This window comes from Balaenoptera acutorostrata, chromosome 7 (assembly GCF_949987535.1).
Source record: "Balaenoptera acutorostrata chromosome 7, mBalAcu1.1, whole genome shotgun sequence".
NCBI classification, from domain to species: domain Eukaryota; kingdom Metazoa; phylum Chordata; class Mammalia; order Artiodactyla; family Balaenopteridae; genus Balaenoptera; species Balaenoptera acutorostrata.
This window is the reverse complement of record NC_080070.1, coordinates 29,164,316-29,179,504: the sequence shown is the minus strand read 5'-3', so window position 1 is coordinate 29,179,504 and position 15,189 is coordinate 29,164,316. Positions and strand designations below refer to the sequence as shown.

The following is a 15,189-nucleotide window of genomic DNA, read 5'->3' as shown; positions in this document are numbered from 1 at the left end:
GGCATCACCTTATGAATCAGTCCCAGAGTCTTGGACCACTTGTTTTTCTTTTCCCTCAATATAATCTTGACATATTTCTTTTAAAATAATTTACATATAATCAATAATAAAATTGCATATTTATATCACAGAGTGATTAAATATCTACATCCATAATTAACTTTCCCAAGGAAGGTTCTTAAGTATCCTTTTAATATTCCTCTATAGCTTGAAGCAACATTCCCACACAGTAAGTTTGCATCCTCAGAAAAAAACACATAAGTACTCAGTTATATAATAACTTGGTTTCCTTTGGGGATGGAGGGAATAATGTTTTGGATAGTTTTTCAATACATGCAAAAAAGGAAAAAGATAAAATAAAGCATAAAAACATTTTTACATTTGTGGACTAATTTTAAAAGCTGTCATAAAAAGCATCCAAAACTCAGATATAAGGCAAAAAGGTGAGGGAATAGGTCCTTCCAACGTCATATGTGAGCAAAGGCCATCCAAGGATCATGTGGGGGAAATGTACCTAGTTCAATTTACTGTTTACATTGATTAAAGATCCTGTTTACAAGTGAAGTCACACGTTACTTTGTAGAATTTTGTCTGGTAAAGATATAAATAATGTGTGTCTGGTGACTAAAATAATCCAATGGTTATAGTTTAAATCCCTGTTGGAAATTAACCACTGTTTTTTTTTTAACCACTTTTATATCTAATACTTGAATCTTATTTTAACTTTGCCTAAAAACACCTACTTTTCAAATGCCCCTTAGACTAGTTTTAACATCTAACTAGTTTGCTCATTAATTATACACTGAGTACAATCATTATTGTTTGTTCATTTTATATTCGTGTAACAGTCACAGTTTTGCCTTTTAGAAATATTTTAGCAAAGCAAAAGGCAAATATATCACATGTTTGAAAGTCTGGATGTACCAGTTATTTTCTCCAAATTTTTAAGGTGTTTTTTAATGGAAAACTTAGCATTAGCACATGAAAAAAAAATCTATTCTTACTTAGCTTTCATTAAAAACACTTCAACCATTATCATTTTTCAAGGAGGAGATTGGCAGGAATCACCCAAATTGACTGTTTCATCAGCATTTTCAAACTTTTCAGGAAATAGACTACACTAGATTTTCTTTTTCTCTCTGGGGAAAAAAACCCCAACAACTCTCTCTTAAAGCTCTGAGGTTTGTCGATAGTATTTCATAAATTTTATTTAGCCTGCTTATGTTGCCTCTTTCTTGGAAACAAAACCAACTGTACAACAAATGTACATATTAAATTTGATCTTTTAAATTAGAACAGCATCAGAAATTGGGTTATTCTGTAGTTTACCTGTGAGTTGTTCCTATAAACCACAGTTTCAACGTTCTAATTTAGTCCTCTGTACAGCTTAGCCCATTAGCAGCCCTAACACACTATATACATTGAAAAAAATTTGCTCCATAAAATTTCCATTATTCAAATTTAGTCACTGTAAGAGTTCTTAACTTTCCAGTAGATGAAGCATGGACCAGAGTGGTAGGATGAACGTGGTGACAACTGTCAGATCGTGGAAATACTTTGAAGACAGATACAAATGGATTTCCTGATAAATGTGGCATGAGGCAAAAAGGAGTCAAAGATGACTCCAAGTTTCTGAGCCTGATGTACTAGAAAGATAGTACTACCAAGAACTGGCCTACCCCGACCACTTGACTGGAAATTGTCAACACTCTCCTTCCCTCCTGCATTCCTGATTCCACCTTCTCTGCTTTATTTTCTAAGTAGCAAATGATCACTTTCCATAATTCAGTTACACAGCAAGTTTATTCCTTATTGTAAGTCTCTCCCAAATAAAATGTAAGCTCCCTGAGGGCATGGCAGGAATATTTTTGTCTGGTTTTATACTAAGAGAACTACATTTGTCTGGATGTATCCCAAGTGCCTAAAATAGGGCCTGGTAATCTTAATAGGTGTTCAAGAAATATTTATTCATTGAATTTATGAATAGAAAAATTCAGGCTCCAAAAGGTTAAATAAGTTGCCTATATCGAGGAAACAGCAATCATGGATCTGGCCCACGGGTCTTTCTGGCCCAGTCCACTCACATTTTTTTCTACTACTACTTCCTAATTATGCCTTGGCTAAAATATTAAAGTCAATGTTCACATCCCTTGAAACAGACTTCTGCCCTGTGGTTTCAGTGTTATTATACTGTGTTGTGAAGCGTGACAGGTGTTACTAATAGTTGACTGCAAACTATAAACTATGAATAAACCACACTTCTGGATTTATGAGATTGAAGAGGTATCAGGGCCTAAGAGAGCAAACCTAAGCTCTGGAGTCCAAAGACCAGCGTTTGAGGTCTTTTGATTTATTAAGTAATCTTCCCTAAACCTCAGTCTCCTTGTCTATAAAATAAATTCATTGTATCATCTGCCCTTGTGGGTTCATAGGATTATTGTAGAGATCTAAGACAACAAGGTCAGCAAGTTATAATTAGCCTTATATTTTATGAAGGTGGCTTAAATTTGGTGAAACTGAAGTAGAAGGCAATTAAACATGCTTTATCTGCTATGTCAATATATTTGCCGAAAGGCATTGTATTTTGGGGTGGTTTTTTGCTGCTGTTGTTGTTCCAATCCCATCAACTTCAATTCCTTCCTTCTCCATGCTTTTTCTTTTTTTTTTCACACACACACACTGTATTTTATTTTTACAAGAGATAAACTGACACCAAGCATTGTAAATGGATGACCACAACAAAAGCAACAATGATTGCAATTACCAAACATGAAACACACTCATACTATGTCATAATATTGACATTCAGTCCAGTAATCCTCCACTGTTAACAGCTCCTTTACTTTGCAGTGAAAATTGATTTGTATATTTTTTGCCTCTGAGAGTCCTTGTGGGATTTTGTTTTCTTTTTTAAATTCAAACAGAAAGTCACAAAAATTATAATCATCCTCATCAGTCACTCAGTCCCATGTAATTAATTTTTTTTTCATCTTGATCTTTTGTTAGCACTTTTATGAGTTCATCGGTTTTTCATTAGAGTTCTGAAAATGCTTATTCATTCAGTTCAGCAGTATAGTCAGTTACCAGAAAGCTGTATCCACGCTTCTTCTACTTTATCAACACTTCTGATGAAATCATCAAGGTCCTCTCAAAGAGAAGCTGCTGTTTGTGCAGCACTGACCCTGCTCCTCTCACTCAGTCCAGAGGTTACACACACACCACACATTCTCCTCCACAGACATGAACTCGGGAACACACCCAAGGCTTTCCATCCTATTCTGTAACCCTCTAGAAATTCATCTCAACTATCACATATTCAGCCAGGCCCTTGAAGAAGTTCAACTTATGACACTGTGTACAGCTCAGGTACAATCTAAATACAAGTAGGCAACTGAGAAATGCTGATCACAGGTCCAGAGTCCTGCCCACAGTGCCGGGCACATCTCTCTGGATTCTCTCTTAGCCTCAGGGCTTCAAGAAAAGCAGTGCCTTTCCAGACACAGACAGCTTCCAACTCAGGTTAGGATTTGGGGGAATGCACTTCTCTCTCTAAAGCTTCCAAAAGCCTCAAGCTAATACTCGATTCCTAGCCTGCGAATTCCACATCTGAATCTCTAGAATGATGTAGTACCTCTTCAGAGGGTGGTAACAAGGTGTGTTGTCTTTTCACCCTCTGCCCTTGGCTTGGTTCTCACAACTTACGGTCATCTCTGTTACCCAATTTCTCTCAATTTTCTATGTATTTCTATTTATCTCCATTTCTCAACAACTTTGCTATTTTTAAATTTAATACACATTGAGATAAACACAGTACTAGTCTTAAAACTTACATATTCATAAATACATTTTTCTTTGAAAAACACATAACTTCAACAGTCAAATGCAGTATGGGATATATCTCCTTAAAGTGCTGGAAAAGTTCACTGTCTTGATTTGGGTGGTGGTTAATACAGGGTGTATACACGTTCATCAAGCTGTAAACTTAAGATCTGTGCACTTTGCTATATACATGTTATGCCTAAAGTTTTTAAAATGAAGAAAAATCCCCAATAGAGAGGATTCTTCAGAGAGACAGGGACAGGGACAGAGACAGAGACAGACACAGAGGGAGGGAGGGAGAAAAGGAGAGGGAGAGTCTATCAAATACTCAAATTTTTCATTTAGCAAAAGGAAAAAAATCTTATTCTCAGATCAACAGCATTATAACCTCAAGTCTATTTTAAGAGACTAAAATTTTATTTTTACCACTGAAATAAGTTAATGCATCAATTTACTAGAGAATGATTTAGACAAAGAGTCCTCAGAATTAAAAAGAAACTCGTGGCTTTTGTTTGAAATCTATTTCTGTTCACACAATGATTGTATAAATAAAAGTAAATAAAATATTGTATTCAATATGCCCTACGAGACTCTGTACTAGAAACTTCAAATTATATTTTTCATCCATTCAAATATTAGTTGACACCACCGTGTGCCAAGCACTGTGCTAGATACTTCGGAATACACTGTATGATTTTGCAGGCACGATGGTTTTCTCTCTGATTATATTATACTTAGTGCAATATTAAAATTCTTCTAAGTCTGGCAGTTTGAGAAATTCAGGCATTGCTTTAAGAATAATCTACAAAAGTTATCACTGAATTTAAACATCTTATATAAGGATATGTAAAATAGCTAATATGCTCCATTTTAGATAATATGCATTCAGGTACCTGGGCTTAAGAGGTATGCATGGAGATGAGAAAGTAAAATTATTCTGGCTTTAACTATACAAAACTCTTTCAGCTCACAGAAATCTAAGTACAGAAAGAAATGCGGTACAGTATATCAAAGTTAACAATTTACCTTTGCCATTTTCTCTGCCAATTGCAAACGACCATCAAGTTCCCTTCTGATCTGGGCTGCTTGTTCATCTGCATTATCCAACTTAAAAATAAAACAGAAATCACACATACATGATTACTTAATGGCAGTGACCTACAGATTAAAGCAAAGACAAAGTGACTCCGAAAAAACTTTATAAATTCTCTCAACTACTTACTGAGGACACAGAAAGTTGTTTAATTAGATGGATAGTCTAATTAAATTTCTTGGGCACTTTTCATTGTGGTTTGCTCACAAAAAAAGGTAATAAGTCTCTAAGGTTAATAGCTCAGCTTACCAAAAAAATCTAATTATAATAATTCTTTGCCCAAACTGTCCACAACAAAGCTAAACCAAGAAGTCCTTGTTTCCTTGAGGATGCATTAAGCTGTCATTAAGTTTATTCAGGCCACCCTTCCGCCTTCATTAAGGTCAGTCCTAAATAGTTCAAAATAGATAAATCTCTTGTTTTGTTCTTTCAAATTCCCAAAATGCATTTCTGGATAATGAGATACTGAGTAATGTTTCATTTTTTTCCTTGCTCTTTCAAAAAATATTTCCTTCATTTTTACAAAAAGTTTTTACTCGTGCTAAACTATCAAAGCACTATTTGACTGATTGCTATAACTTTCTACCATTTAAGCCTTCATATGCCCCTCATTCTAGTACCAACAGGCTCATACTGCCAAGAACTCCTTTCACAGACCGGCACATTAGAATTCCATTCCCTTGTTCTAAATTTGATTGAAAGCTTAGCATGCTATCCTCATTTTTAAAGATATTTCCATCTACATGGAATATTACTTTAACTTCTCCACTGACATAATCCTTAACTTTTTCTATAACTTCTTTTAACTTTTCCTCATGAGTCCTTCTATCTCCCTGTATTAGTTCATTAAGACCTCTTAAATCGAGGCAGTTCTATGAGCCATGCACAGTGTGGGCTGTACTGGGTGGGTTACAGATGTGAACAAGGCCAATGTTTCTCTTTAATTCCTTCCCCTCTCCCACTTCCCTCATTAAGAAGCCTAGACCACACAATACAACCATACTTTAGTAAAAGTCCATCTAAAAATTGGATTAGTACTGAGTACAACATTAAACACCCAGGAGAATACAGATTAACTTGTCCATTTGCTGAAGAACTACAAATTTACCATGTTACACTTAAAAAAAATAGCCTTAATAAGAAAAATTCTGAAAAAGATGAGTAGGGGCAAAGCAGGTCAGTAGGATGGTGGTGTCAGAATGTATACGAAGGGTCAAGAAGAAAGGTAGATGCTCCAGTAAGAGGGCACCAAACGTCTGGAGGTGAGAGCAGACAGTGGTTTGGGGAATGGAATGGGGGGAGAGGGGGGAGAAGGGAAGGTTCATGAGAGATGGGGCTGGAGAGAGAGGTGGGGCTACCTTATAAGCCTACTCTTCACAGGCGAATTAGGGAGCTTGGAATTGCTTCCTATAGCACCGGGATTTCACCAAGAGGTTTTAAGCAGGACTTTGGAAAGGTCACTGTGTCTGTCTCCATCACAAACAGGTTAAGAGGGACATAAGGAAGTCTACCTGTCCATCTATATCAATCCATCTATCTGTTTGTTTGACAGATCTAAGGTCACCTTTCCAAAAAATATGTTTCCAAATTTATTTTAAAACATCAAGTTTATTTAAAAACAAGTTTTTAAATAGGCAAGATTTTCTTAAACTAAATCCTTGTTGTAAAGGAGTTGCTATGTCATCTCAAAAAAATACACTTTTTATTCTAATTGATTCATATTCAAAATCAAACAGAAACAAGTCTCTCTTCACTGCGTCTGAAATCAAAATGACTTACATTAAAAACTAGCAAAATTATTAAGGAAAAAAAGAGGTGATAAATGCCTATTCCAGGTAACTGAAATCAAGGTCCTAAAAACAAAAATTATGTGTAAGAACACTAACTACAATACATCAAATACAGTAAACGTAATATGGGATATCTTCTCATTTTGCTTAAATGCTGATAAATATTTTTCCACAAAAAATAAAAATAAAATGGTTACTTGCAGTGAAGAGTTACAGTTCCAAGAAATAGCATTTAACATCTTAAAACCTTAAAAATTCTCCTTCATATTTCACCACAAAATATTATTTAACATCTTTAACTATTTGTATCTTCATATTAACAGTTCTTATTTAATTTTAAATGGAATTGTTTGAGTCACTTCTGCGGTCTGCAAGTGTTTTCTTTCTCAGAGTTTTCTACTACTTTTAAAAAATATTAATGCCTTAACTGCATTTGTCTGAAAAAATACAAAGAAAAGCAGAGCATTACTGTACTAAACTGTTAATAGCAATCAGAGACTGAAATGTTACTGATGACTACAGTGTCATTTTTGTGAAACTAGAAAAGCATACTTCCAAACATGTTTACCAAAAAAAGAGGAAAAGCTAATATAATAAAGACAACCAATCAAACATTTATTGGTTGTCTTTGTTTTATGTAATGCTAGATAGAATTCAAGGAGGTAAATCAGCTGGTTAACTATAAGTAAGAATTTTAGTTTACCATTCCATGTGCCATATGTTTTGTTTTCTTTTGAGTATTACCAAACTCAAACACAGTTGAAAGTTTATATAATTTTTATGAATGCTTTTCTTTTTTTTAACATCTTTATTGGAGTATAATTGCTTTACAATGGTGTGTTAGTTTCTGCTTTATAACAAAGTGAATCAGCGATACATATACATATAGCCCCATATCTCCTCCCTCTTGGGTCTCACTCCCTCCCACCCTCCCTATCCCACCCCTCTAGGTGGTCACAAAGCACCGAGCTGATCTCCCTGTGCTATGCGGCTGCTTCCCACTAGCTATTGGTTTTACATTTGGTAGTGTATATATGTCCATGCCACTCTCTCACTTCTTCCCAGCTTACCCTTCCCCCTCCCCGTGTCCTCAAGTCCATTCTCTAGTAGGTCTGTGTCTTTATTCCGTCTTACCCCTAGGTTCTTCATAACCTTTTTTTTTTTTTTTTTTTAGATTCCATATACATGTGTTAGGATACAGTATTTCTTTTTCTCTTTCTGACTTACTTCACTTTGTATGACAGATTCTAGGTCCATCTACCTCACTACAAATAACTCAATTTCGTTTCTTTTTATGGCTGAGTAATAGTCCATTGTATATATGTGCCACATCTTCTTTATCCATTCATCTGTCGATGGACACTTAGGTTGCTTCCATGTCCTGGCTATTGTAAATAGAACTGCAATGAACATTTTGGTACATGACTCTTTTTGAATTATGGTTTTCTCAGGGTATATGCCCAGTAGTGGGATTGCTGGGTCATATGGTAGTTCTATTTTTAGTTTTTTAAGGAACCTCCATACTGTTCTCCATAGTGGCTGTTATCAATTTACATTCCCACCAACAGTGCAAGAGGGTTCCCTTTTGTCCACACCCTCTCCAGCATTTACTGTTTGTAGATTTTTTGATGATGGCCATTCTCACTGCTGTGAGATGATATCTCATTGTAGTTTTGATTTGCATTTCTCTAATGATTAATGATGTTCAGCATTCTGTCATGTGTTTGTTGGCAATCTGTATATCTTCTCTGGAGAAATGTCTATTTACGTCTTCTGCCCATTTTTGGATTGCGTTGTTTGTTTTTCTGATATTGAGCTGCATGAGCTGCTTGTAAATTTTAGAGATTAATCCTTTGTCAGTTGCTTCATTTGCAAATATTTTCCCCCATTCTGAGGGTTGTCTTTTTGTCTTGTTTATGGTTTCCTTTGCTGTGCAAAAGCTTTTAAGTTTCATCAGGTCCCATGTGTTTATTTTTGTTTTTATTTCCATTTCTGTAGGAGGTGGGTCAAAAAGGATCTTGCTGTGATTTATGTCATAGAGTGTTCTGCCTATGTTTTCCTCTAAGAGTTTGATAGTGTCTGGCCTTGCATTTAGGTCTTTAATCCATTCTGAGTTTATTTTTGTGTATGGTGTTAGGGAGTGTTCTAATTTCATTCTTTTACATGTAGCTGTCCAGTTTTCCCAGCACCACTTATTGAAGGGGCTGTCTTTTCTCCACTGTATATTCTTGCCTCCTTTATCAAAGATAAGGTGACCATATGTGCGTGGGTTTATCTCTGGGCTTTCTATCCTGTTCCATTGATCTGTATTTCTGTTTTTGTGCCAGTACCATACTGTCTTAATGACTGTATCTTTGTAGTATAGTCTGAAGTCAGGGAGCCTGATTCCTCCAGCTCTGTTTTTCTTTCTCAAAACTGCTTTGGCTATTCGGGGTCTTTTGTGTTTCCATACAAATTGTGAAATTTTTTGTTCTAGTTCTGTGAAAAATGCCAGTGGTAGTTTGATAGGGATTGCATTGAATCTGTAGATTGCTTTGGGTAGTATAGTCATTTTCACAATGTTGATTATTCCAATCCAAGAACATGGCATATCTCTCCATCTGTTTGTATCATCTTTAATTTCTTTCATCAGTATCTTATAGTTTTCTGCATACAGGTCTTTTGTCTCCTTAGTTAGGTTTATTCCTAGATATTTTATTCTTTTTGTTGCAATGGGAAATGGGAGTGTTTTCTTAATTTCACTTTCAGATTTTTCATCATTAGTGTATAGGAATGCAAGAGATTTCTGTGCATTAATTTTGTATCCTGCTACTTTACCAAATTCATTGATTAGCTCTAGTAGTTTTCTGGTAGCATCTTTAGGATTATGAATGCTTTCTTAAAGGTTGACTTCTCAATTGAGATAATTGCAGTTTCACATGCAGTTGTAAGAAATAATTGAGAGATATCCATTGTACACTGCCCAGTTTCCCTCAATGGTAACATCTTACAAAACTAGACCATCATGTACAACCAGAATACTGATTGATACAGTCATCCATCTTATTCCAATTTCCTTAGTTTTATGCACACTCATTTGTATGGACTTCTACACAATTTATTATCTGTCTAGGTTCATTCAGTCACCACAGTCAAGACACTGAACAGTTTTAACACCATATGTTGCCCTTTTATCACCACACCCACCTCCTCCACCCAATCCCCAGCTGGTTAGTTTTATACAACGTACCTCATTTTCAGAATGTTTAAAAATAAATTTAATAAAGCAAATAGATTTTCTTTTAATTTCCATTATTAAATTGGAGATGTGCTCCCATGCACGAGAGATTAACATTTATAAACACTGGATTGGGGCCACAGACCTCTTTAATCTACACATTCACTGCCTAGGTGCTTTCCTCGAAGCCCATGGCCATAAACAGCATCTATTCACTGATAACTCCCAAGTATGTATTTATGGCTCCAACCTCTCACCAGAGGGCCAGTCTGTTATTTTCAACTGCCTACCTACCATTTCAACCTGCATGAAGACAAGGCACATTGCATTTAACATGCGCCAAATGCAATTTTGATTTCCATCTCCCCACCTCAATCACTCCTTCCGTGAGTAATGCCACGTCATATAAATGGCACACCTATTTACCATCTGTTCAAGCCCAAAGCCTAGGTCTCACCTTTGACCTCTTTCTTTCACAGCCCACAACCAATCCAATTAGAGTTATGCAGTGAAACCCAGAATCACATAGTTGAAGGCAGACCACATCCAGGTACTCTGAGTCCTTGGCCAAGACTCTTTTTTTGCGTGGTGTAGTGTATCTCTAGCCCCTTGAAGTGCATTTCACTTTGCCAATACAGTTGTATACATCATTATGGTGAAAATATTTTTTTCTTTTCTGAAAACTTGGTTTTGCACACTACCTCCTCTCCTCCTTCCCCTCAAAAAAAAAAAAAAAAAAAGTAGAAAAAAGCCCAAATGGATGGTTTAATAGATGTGGGACATCAGGCTAAAATGTTGGTGATGTATCCATTTCTAGTGCCTGATTTGGGCTGTGAGATAAAGACAATGGGGATAATTTGGGGACAGTGGAGTTGGTGGTAGAGGCCAGAGACAAGTCCTCACTCCACAAGGACATCTTTTAATTTCATTTTCTTTTACTTTAAATTCCTGATTACAACACTTTATATGACAATAGATTACTTATACCTCACAGATATCCTTTCCTGGCACAGAATATTTTCCAGGTCTTTTAAAGAGGGTCATTCAACCCTGACCATAACAGATGCCCAAATGTATCTTTATTCTCTGCAATGCCTTGAGTATCTATTATACAGAACATTTTATCACTTTAATTATCAAAATATTTCAACGTCTTGACAAATATTCAGTACTTTTATTTTCCTCCTGTTCATTACACAGGGATTGCTGTTTCCAAATTCAGAATTCTCTTGGCTATAAAGTTCTTAACCTGGACTTTCAGGAGTCTGAACCATTCAAGTTGGGAGCAAAATTTGGAGAGATATGCACTTTTCTCCTTGAGGAATTGTTTGAATTTCATAGCTTACCCAAAGGGGTGGTTAACTCAAAACAGGTAAAGAACCATGGCTCTAGGAGAATCTTCTTTATAGAAGTCTCTATTCATTTCTTCTAGAAGAGGCTGTCTGGCTTTTCAAAGATAAGCAATGACAAATGGCCACCTCAGGCCTACATATCATCAACCTTACCCTTTCGAAGATTTGTTAAATTCTTCATAAAAGGACACTAAGACATAGGCTCTGAACAATGTTGACTGAATGGCCCACAATTACTTTACTAACTCTATGTTTTTTCTACACCTACTGTACAGCAAGCACTACTGAAAGCTCTTTGGTAGCTGCAGAAGTAGTGGCCTTCCACGAGTTCACATTTCATACAGAAAACAGTAAAAACAGTATTTAGAACAGAATTGCCACCAGAAAGCTACTGATCAAGGAGTGTGGGAAGTCAGTGATGGAAGAGATGTTTTTCCTGGTTGATAGTATCAGGATGAATTTGCTAAAATGGAAATATTTAAAAATGGACTTTGAGAAATAGAGAAAATACTGATCTGATGCCGCATCTATTAGTCTTGACTTGCAAATCTCAAACCCTGGGCTCTCTGGGCCCCAGTCCTCTCAAGTTCTGTGGAAACAGTTCTGAGAAGAGAAGGTCTCAGAAATCTCCCTTTGCAGAAGTCCTTGGGAAGACCCAAAGACTTCACTGATGGCCAACTATCCTACAGGTAAGAAAATTTTAAACAGCATAAGAACAACCTTACCAAGTTTTACCCAACAGCTTCATTTTATAGCATCTGATATCATTCTTCTAATGCTTTAAAAACTACAAACATCAAATACTCAAATTCATTAAATTTGCTCATATCTTCAAGAAAAAAAAAAGTCTTCTAAAAAGCACTTTTCATAGCACTGTTTAGCATCATTGCCCTCTATGATTAATCTATTTTCTAGAACCAGGATAATTGTCTTCACGTTAATATTGTCAATCACTAAAAATGGGAATTAATAGCTGTGTTTTTCCATAATGATGCCTTTGTTTGCGCTAACCCTAGTCAATTGTGCCCTTCTTCCACTGAAAAAAAATTAGTTCTTTTCTGAGTCCCCAGTCCAATTATCTCTTTTCAAACAAATTATATTCTGTTACTTTCTTATAACATTCACCTTTATCTTTTAGTATGAAATATACAAGTAGACTAGGATTTGCACTGTTACATAGTGATTTCCCTGAGACTAATTCATTTGCTGGTTATTCTGTTTATATCATCTATAAATCTGGTGATCTAGAGATAATACATCATGAGAAGGAATTTGCACAAACCTAACCCCAATTCCAAAAGAACACTCCACCCAACATTATAATTTTCTCATAGCCCAGTGTTTGACTTGACAGTGCCAAATATGCATGGATTTTGCAACATAGCCTAAAAACCCTGATCAAAAGCTGTAGTATTAGCAAATTCATTTACTTCATCAATAAATTTAATTTTCTACCATCACTTGAATCAAATTATTTATCGTGAAGATAGAGTGCAACTCTACCCTACTGATTGTTCCTGTTCTGTTTTCTGTGCCGACCCCCCTTATTCTCTCAGCCCATAAGCACACACAGTTGGTCCTTGGCTGTTCTAGACAGTGTCTGCTGTTGTATATGATGTCATAACATACAGTACAATGTCATAACTCAGCACATAGCTCTGGCTTCTCTCCTGAGTCCCAGTTCTCTATCTCCAGTTGAAGGCAAGGTCTTTCCTTTCAGGCATCCAACAATGGCCTCAGCTAAGACTGAAGTGTCCTTTTTTACAATCCACTCTTCTTCATGGCTGCCCTGTTTCTACACATGATTCTCACTACCCTTGATCAGGCTAACATCTTAGAAGAGGAGGAGGAGTAAAGGGCAGGGGGATGGAAGGATGGGTGGAAGTGAATGAAAATAAGTGGATATGAATGAGAAAGAATGATACCCAAACATCTCAACTTAGTTTTCAGGTCCACCCTATTTCGTACCAATCTCACTTTTTAACCTCTTGGATATTTTCATTATTTATACAAATTAGTTTGCTCATTATATACAAAACATATTACATTTCCCCCATCATATATCTTGTTTGTGTTTCTCCTGCCTGGGATGCTTTTCTTACCTACCTTCATTGTCCAGATCAATCTCCAAATCTTCTGAGAAGACTACCTGCCTATCTATTGGGTAACAAAGCAGGTACTATCTGATGACATATCTTTCATAGTAGTCTTCTCATTATTCAACTTCTCAGATATTTATGACCCCTACCTCACACCGCAACATATGACCCTTGTTAGCTCACCCTACCACCCTAACAAGAGGCCTAAACCAATCCATCTCCAATGGTGGGATTCCCGTAACCAGTCCCAGTTTTAATGTAAATGCAAGGAATAATTCCACCTGTATTTGAAAGGTTTTTGGACCCTAACATCCCTCCAGACTGACCCATCTTCCATGAGGCAACCTCCCTCAAAAACAGAAACAGAAAAGTCCTTCCTCCCCGCTATCTGATCACTGACAATTAGCCAGCAACTCCAAGGTAACTAAAACTCTTTTTGCAATTTCGTCAACACAAAGAGCACAAGGGAGTGAAGTGATTCCCGTATTCTCAAGGGCGACACATTGCTTGGATGCCGTTACGTCTGAGTCAGGGAGCGCTCGGCTGCTAAAGGCAGAGCGTGTAAAGATCACTCTCACGTCTACTTGCTAAACTGTGCATAAGAAACCTGGCTCGGAAAGAGCAGTTCTGCCGCAGCTTCTCGGAGAACAGTTCTGAGAGTCTTAAAATTGCATTTCCCAAACCACACTTCCCGTTGAATACTACTTAAAAGTAGGAAAAAGATGAACGAGTTAATGAGATATAAAATTAGCCTATGTGGGGGCTTCCCTAGTGGCGCAGTGGTTGAGAGTCTGCCTGCCGATGCACGGGACACGGGTTCGAGCCCAGGTCTGGGAGGATCCCACATGCCGCGGAGCAGCTAAGCCTGTGCGCTGCAACTACTGAGCCTGCGCATCTGGAGCCTGTGCTCCGCAACGAGAGGCCACGACAGTGAGAGGCCCGTGCACCGCGATGAAGAGTGGCCCCCACTTGCCACAACTAGAGAAAGCCCTCGCACAGAAACGAAGAACCAACACAGCCAAATATAAATTAATTAATTAATTAAAAAAAAATTAGCCTATGTGAACTGAACTAAACTATATTAAGTAATGGATCAAAATGTTCAAAAGTAAGAACGTAAGAACTTTAACCTCAAATATAAAAGCCAGGGGACTTCGATAGCCTGGAGACTATGCATACATATTGCCTAAAGCGGTAGGCATAACTTTGCAAATTTTTGCACATCATGAAATTTCCCTTAGGATTCCATTTGGTATTAACATTTTATCTTCTAGACAGAAGTCATGAGCTAACATTTTCAAGCAATTATTTACTAACTATACTTCCCTCAATAAAATAATTGAATATACATTCACATTAATAACGATGAAACGGAGAGATTTTAGCACTAAGTAAAATAACACAGACACTATCAGCGACTTTAGAGGACTCTGTCAGAGCAGATTAGAACTTTAGCCTCATCAGGACTAGTAAGAGGTAAATTTATACAGCACTGTATGTCAGGAACCGTTCTAAGTGTTTGTAAACATTATTACATTTAAACCTGAGAGCAACCATATGGAAGAGTTCTTACCATCATCCAAGGTTAGTAATGAAAAATCTAAAGCACAGACAGGTTTAAACAGTTTTCCAGGGTCAAGGTCACACAGTTCATACTCTGCAGGGCCAGGGTCTGAATCCTATAGTTTGACCCCAGGGTTCAACGTAACCACACCTCCCACTCCTTCACGACACCTCACCCTCAGTTTTCATCCTGTCAGTCACTTGCCATTAGTGCCCACTACAGGAAACACGTTAAATATTACTGGACAATTTACAG

The 15,189-nt window shown here is 36.9% G+C and overlaps 1 protein-coding gene across 14 annotated transcripts in view; it reads right to left on the bottom strand.

Annotated features, from left to right (window-relative positions):
- CADPS2 (calcium dependent secretion activator 2) overlaps positions 1–15,189 on the bottom strand; it is a 545,377-nt gene that overhangs the window by 320,659 nt on the left and 209,529 nt on the right. For all 14 annotated transcript variants that reach the window (XM_057549848.1, XM_057549852.1, XM_057549849.1 and 11 more), the window contains exon 4: positions 4,846–4,926. In XM_057549848.1, coding sequence (XP_057405831.1) covers positions 4,846–4,926 — 81 coding nt within the window. The remainder of the gene's footprint in view (positions 1–4,845; positions 4,927–15,189) is intronic.